The 7,100-nt window shown below is 47.3% G+C and overlaps 1 protein-coding gene across 1 annotated transcript; it reads left to right on the top strand.

Annotated features, from left to right (window-relative positions):
- The first annotated feature begins 4,333 nt into the window (after positions 1-4,333).
- LOC119306080 (probable cytokinin riboside 5'-monophosphate phosphoribohydrolase LOGL9) lies at positions 4,334-5,828 on the top strand. Its single transcript, XM_037582414.1, has 6 exons — positions 4,334-4,522; positions 4,623-4,720; positions 4,910-4,940; positions 5,107-5,277; positions 5,356-5,499; positions 5,724-5,828. The coding sequence occupies exons 1-6, from the start codon at positions 4,334-4,336 to the stop codon at positions 5,826-5,828; spliced, it is 738 nt and encodes a 245-aa protein (XP_037438311.1).
- Positions 5,829-7,100: the final 1,272 nt, after the last annotated feature.

The raw sequence follows: 7,100 nt of genomic DNA on the forward strand, positions 1-7,100 counted from the left end.
TGAAGGCTGGCTAGTGTGCCGACCCCCTGGCTTTGTTGCCGGCGTCGACTGTAGGCCTCCGTCTGTGTTGCCAGCCGGCATGAACTAGTGCGAACCGCGGCCGTAGCTTAAATCCTTTGTTTCTCACTTTTTCATGCACGCGGACAAGATGCGGCGGAAATGTGGCCGCACGTTGGGCGCACAGCCGACGCATCCATGAATACGGGCGGACACGGCCCATTGCCACACCCAAACGGACGAAATCCAGACAAAGCCGACGTCCGTTTGGGGCCGCGCATTGGAGTTATCCTGAACGGGAGTGAGCGTTGATGACCGTCGTGGCGAGCGTTGATTACCGTGCATCACAATTGGGGTTTTGATTGGACATCCTAGGGCCTAGGGCCTGGTTAGGTTCCTCAATTAGGTGTAGATTTTGCGCAAGTGATGTTTTAGTCTGACAATGGACATGCAGTTTGGAAATGTCCCGATTTGGTCGAGGGAGACAGAGCGTTGCAGTAGACCAAGTACAATAAGGTGATATAAGCAAGTTATAAGGAGTGTAATAGTATATCTTTGCTTAGTTGGAGGTGAGAGAAGAGGAGAGAGAAGAGAAGTGGGCTCTTGATTAGTAGCCGGCTCTAGCACGAGACCCAACACGTTTTGTGAAGTTGTAAGGTGGGTCAACTACTAATAAAGTAGTACACACATAAAACTTATTATTGTACATGCCGGCTACACGGTAGATGATATGGCAACTCCTTAGGCTGGCCATGCCGGCTAAGCGGTATCATGCACTTGGAACTCGCAAACATGCTTATATGGCAAACAATTAAATAAGAGAAAGAGGGTTATAGTAACATACTCCCTCCGTCTAGGTGTGTAAGTCATCTTACGAAAACCAAATAATCCCAAAACACTTAGGCGCGGTGCATTAAATTCTACCTCGTTTCTTGTTTCTTGACATATCAACCAATAAGAGAAGTAAGGTGTGCATGATTTTAATTACTTGAGACTACCAAACACGACATGCAGTGGTTAGTTCATTGCATGCAATGCTATTAATTAGCAAATGAACATTAAGTTTTCTTGTTTTCCCCTCCTCCTTGGTCATGGTGCACAACATAAAATGACTTACCTAGACGGAGGGGGTAGGTAGATACCGTATCATAATTAATGTTACGCTACTATATGTGTTGCATGACAATAAACAAGACTACATATGCTACTATGCACTATAAATATAAACATATAATATCATACACTAGTATTATATGCATAATACTAGTGTATGATACTTCCCACTATATATGACCAGCCTATAGCCGATTATCGGTTGTATTATTAACCATGCTCGTACAGGCGTGTGAATGCAGGCGTTGGGAAGTGGAGCGGCATGCAGAAAGGCAATTGGCTGGCTGGCGCGGCGATGGGCGGCTGACTAGTCGCCATTGAGTAACTAGACAGAAAGATGCCAGCTTTCGTGGCAGGGGTAATCTTCTCGATTGTAGTGAGAGGCGGCGTAACGTGTGCATGGAGCGAGGCTGAGTACTACCTCCGTTCAGGTTTATTGGCCCCTTCGTATTTTGGGTCAGACTTTGACCATCTATGAACTACTAAAATACTCCCTCCATTCTACAATGTAGTGCCTATAGATTTTTGTCAAAATTAAATTTTATCAACTTTGACCAAGTGTATGGAAAAAACTCTCTACATCTACAATATCAAACATGTACATTCTGAAAATATAACTCACGATGTATTCATTGATGTGCATTTGGTATTTTAGATGTACCTACTTTACTCTATAAACATGGTCAAAGTTTGTAATGTTTGACTTTTGTAAAAATCTATAGGCACTACATTATGAAACGGAGGGAGTATAAAGTATATGCTATAAAAGTTATATTGTTGGATTTGTATTCGAAAGAGCTTTCAGAGAATATAATTTTTTTGACATATAGTTTACATTTTCTAAGGTAAAAGTTTAGGTCAAACTTCAGCTCAAAATAAGTGGGGGCTTAATAAACCAGGATGAAGGGAGTACGGAACTTTGCGAGAGATTGTGGTTTTGTCTTGAGCATCCTGCCAGGTGGGTCCTATGACATGCATCGCTAGGCTCGTTTGACTCCCATTACGGGCAGCCTAAGAGGTACCGTAGAGATTGACGTGGCCCGGGGCTGACTCAAAATGATCTGAAATACAATTGTTTATTTTTTAAAATTTTGAAATCTGATAGCTCTAGATAACAACTCCGAGTTGAACACATTGTGGTGCACCTGCTCCACTTGGAACTCTGAAAGGACCAAAAAACAGTTGTTTAAGGCAGTTATAACCAACATGTTTGGTGGTGAAGCTTTAAGCGCCATGAAAGTTATCCAAAATTTGAACAATGGCTCGGCAAAGCATGAGAAGAATTCCTTTGGATTTGCAGAGTGGTAGAGACTAAGCATGTGGTAGTAGAAACTATAACCAGGGCGTAGTGGCCTAACATGGTAGTATTGATCAAGAACTGGAGCCTCAACTAGCGGTGCCACATCATAGGTAGCTGAAGATGTACAAGGCGCACACAGCATGCGCATTCCCGAGATCCTTCTGTCCTGAGTGGCATGCATGTGGAAGCTTGATGATGCTTGTGCTTCCGCTGCGGTTGTCATGGATGGGAACGTTGCTAGATTCGGGAAGCGGATTTGTACTCCAAGCTTCTTGAAGTCTCCCGTGATGACGATTAGAGAGGCAACCCCGCCATTTTCAACAGTGAAAGAGAAGCGGGAGTCCTCCTCGTAGATGACGTTGTACAGGTGGTGATCTCCACCGAAGAGACGACACTGGATCATGGCCATAAGCTTGGCATTCATAGTGAGTGTGAATTGGATGACTCTTGCATACATGCGGTAACCATGGCTGTTGGAGCAGGTGAGGGTGTGACATGAGAACAAAGTCGGTGCCAAGTAAGAGGCTCATAGTCCATGCAAAGATCTTCTGGAACATGAAGAAGTTGTGCAAGAGATTGGCATGAGTGGGTAGCAGACGAAGATGGCTGACAGTTGAGACGACTAGGGAACGAACAAAGGAGAAAGCATAGTTTCAACGCCTTACACGAGATTGTGCGAGAATGATCTCTGCAACCCTAGCCGAGGCAACTTGGAACCGGAACGCCGGCGGTGAGATCGCGGACGAAGAAATCAGCAGCACAACCATCGATGGCAGCTTGGAGTAGAGCAACGACGACAATGTCGTCAACGCAGGCAAAGTAGTTGAAGACAATGAATAGTGGGACGACGTGGTGCAACTCTGGCGTGGTGATGTTGAGTTTGAGGGTGTAGCTGCAATCATCTTCAAACTCGAGGCCCATGGCACTCCCACAGCCGAGGATGCATCGTAGGGCTACTTGGCCTAATTTGACATATGTAGGGTCAAAGAAAGGGGATGCCGGAGGGCTGACAGAAGGAGCGTCTCGACGTCCGGCGAGGTGAACACATGGATTAGGTCATTGGCCTGTGCATGGATGGTGTGGGTCCGGACAATGCCGTTGTAGCCGCCGACTTTGGGCTAGTAGAGGTTGACCGGGGTCGGGTGGAGGAGAGTCATCGCCCTATGATGAGCAGTTAACTGGTGATTGGTGTCCTTGGTAATGTCCAACAATGTACTTCATGTTTCTAAATATAAGTCTTTTTTATGGAGTTCAATAAAAACTACATACGGATGTATATTTTAGAGTGCAGATTCACTCATTTTGCTCTGCATGTAGTCCGCATTGAAATGTCCAAAAAGACTTATATTTAGGAATGGAGGGAGTAGATTTTATGGCATATCACTTATATCTACAAATCAAATGTACGGTACAAGGTTGACTCAAAACACAAGGAGGCCTAATAAACCCGGCCGGAGGTTACAGAGATTACAAATCCTCACAACTGACATGAGAAAGTCTCTAATTTGGTCGTCTTTTTCTTCTTATGAAATTTGACTTGGGAATGAAATTACGATAGAATTAAGATATATCCTAATAACTCTAGTTGACAGGCATGGCATGGGCATGGCACCATCTATATATGGAGCAGTTCCACATATTGGTTAGAACTGGATGGATGGACCAGTACGCACTGCACGCCCGGCCGGTCTAGAATGATCAATGATCCCGCGATCATGCCCGGTCGATCAGAGAGTTAACTGTGGTAAAAGAAACACTTGTACTCCTCCAGTTGGTAGTGTGCCATTCATCACGAACTCCCGTTCCCTTGCGCTCCCATGCCATGATATATACCCATCGACACCCGCCACCAGCAGTCCACAGTCCACACGCGAGAGCGCACGGCACCGCCTGGTACGTACGGCAGTCGGCAACCAAGGATTCATGCAGGGCGGCGGCGGAGGGATGGAGGAGACAGCGGCCGCCAAGAACCGCAGCGGCGGTGTTGGTGAGGGCGCCGTCGTGGAGGTGGAGGAGGGGCCTCGGTTCCGGCGGGTGTGCGTGTTCTGCGGGAGCAGCTCTGGGAAGCGCAGCAGCTACCGCGACGCCGCCGTCCAGCTGGGCAGGGAGCTGGTACGGAATCGCTCGAGTTAATTGCACACGTTTTGTGCATGATGATTAGTTAGTTAGTTAGTTAGTTATTAAGCATGTTGCGCGTGCGTGTGGGCTGCAGGTTGCTCGTGGGATGGATCTGGTGTACGGCGGGGGCAGCCTGGGGCTCATGGGGGAGGTCTCCGAGTCCGTCCACAAGGCCGGCGGCCACGTCATCGGGTGAGTCTCCAATTGCATTATTGTCGATCGCCTGGTTTCTCTTCTCTCTTTCGCTTCATCTACTAGTAGTGGTACTGTAGCTACCTTTCTGCTGTCGACACTGAAGTTTCTCCGATCGGCCAATTAACAGTATCCATGTCCAATTAAGTTGCTCACGGCAGTCGCGCTCTGCTTTTCTTTGATGTGCAGCGTAATACCCACCGCTCTCATGGGCAAGGAGGTACGATCGACGTCTTGACACCCGACCACAAGTCCACAACCACAGGAGCGATGCATGCATGTTAATTACATACACTATTTTGCAGTATCCTTGGGGAGTAGCAGTAGCTTGTAGTGGTACTAATTAAATAATCCATGCATGCATGCAAAATGGACTGATGTTACAGATCACCGGGGAGACGGTGGGGGAGGTGGTGGCGGTGTCGGGGATGCACGAGCGGAAGGCTGCCATGGCGCGCAACGCCGACGCCTTCATCGCGCTGCCCGGCGGCTACGGCACCCTGGACGAGCTGCTCGAGGTCATCACCTGGGCGCAGCTCGGCATCCACAGCAAGCCAGTTAAGCTCATCAAATCACTGGTTTTAGCTGCTGCAGTTACTTACTTAGTTAGCTCTGCTAATGGCGGAATGGTGTAGGTGGGGCTGCTGAACGTGGAGGGGTACTACGACTTCCTGCTGGCCTTCATCGACAAGGCGGTGGACGACGGCTTCATCCGGCCCGCCCACCGCCACATCTTCGTCAGCGCGCCCGACGCCAGGGACCTCGTCCGCAAGCTCGAGGTACGTACCTTTAATCGCAAAAAAAGAAAAACCCTACTGCATCTGCATGCATGACTAGACTAGCTAGCTGGGTCTCCGTTCGTTTCCCGTGTGCTGTGTCACGACGGCATCAGCGAGCTAGATAGCTGCCTCTTCTCTTTGTCCTAGCTATAGCGTGTCGAGCTGAAAAGTTTCCACGATTGTTCAGTACGTAACGGTATGACGCTAATACGTTTGGGTCGCAGGAATACGTGGCGGTGGAGGAAGACGACCCGGCGGCGCCCAAGCTGCGGTGGGAGATCGGGCAGGTCGGCTACAACGCCACGCTCCACGCAGGGATCGCCCGCTGATCGATCTACACTTAATTAATTACGCTAGTCACCTACTCTCTCATTTTACCACGCTTTAGCTCCTGTCCGTATCTCTAGCTCGTCAGAGTTTTACCAATGTGAGCATGAATTATATATCACAAAAGCTATTCCATTATAAAATAGAACAATTGAAATTTCTAATGGTATCATCATTGTAATAATGGCCGCAAAAATAAACAGTATTGTAATACTTATATAACTCGTGTAATGTTCATCAAATCGTCTATCTAGGATACGCGTGGCCTAATAAACCCCAAAAGAGGAAGCACTAAATCATTTTGTGTACTATATTGCTGTATAAGACCAATAGATTACTGGCCCGCTTGTGCTTAATCAATTAATTAGTTTAGCACTACCACTATTGCACGTACGGCATGCATGCATGTACGTAGCGCAGGAGCGGGGATGTTCTTCTCTGGTGTTGGTGCATGCATGCATGCATCGCGATCGCGTGTTAAACTTGGATCCTGCGTGCGTGTAAGTACGACGATCACGTTCCAGTTTGTGCTTGCTAATAGTCGGACAGTTGGTTGGTTGACTCCTGGTGGCTGACGTACGAAAATGTGTTCTGTATCTACTTTGATGATGTATATATACCTGGCTGGAACGGTGGTGTGCATGGTACATGCCATAACTAATCTTTTAAATATATGTCTAGCTTAATTCATGCAATTCAGTTATTTTCTTTCTTTTTATTTGATGGGGTATTTGCGCAGTGAATTAGTGTTTGCTATCCCGTTAGGGGATGTCTGGCAGCCTACATGGTGGTAGGTAGAATGGTAGATTGCACATGAACGGAATATTTTGCTCCGCGCGGTGTTTGCTTGCTTGGGTTGCATCAGATTCCTACATCACACGGTCCTTAAAGCACCGTCGGGCCTGGCTAAGGAGAAAGGACCGAATCGGCCGTTTTCATAATGCAGGTTGGCGTGGACCACGAGGTGGAAAATATCCCGTCATTATCCGTGCCATGCTGCATCCTCATGTCAGAACACATGACATAATTTTTTAAATATTAGTTTCTTAAAGAATTTTGAAACTATAGCTCTGATCTAGTAAAGTCGTCTTCTGCTAGACGATGAGTGACTCTTCGTCTTCGCGTGGGCCAAAGAGGCCCATTTCATCCTTTAGGGCCGAAGAACGCTCTTCCTTCCTACAATGGCCGAAGAGTGACTCTTCCTTCACCAAGTGAACAAAGAGGCTATTGCCTACATTACCACACACAAAATGACATCCCTTTGATCTGGAGCT

The sequence above is a fragment of the Triticum dicoccoides genome, chromosome 5B, assembly GCF_002162155.2.
Source record: "Triticum dicoccoides isolate Atlit2015 ecotype Zavitan chromosome 5B, WEW_v2.0, whole genome shotgun sequence".
Lineage (NCBI taxonomy): Eukaryota > Viridiplantae > Streptophyta > Magnoliopsida > Poales > Poaceae > Triticum > Triticum dicoccoides.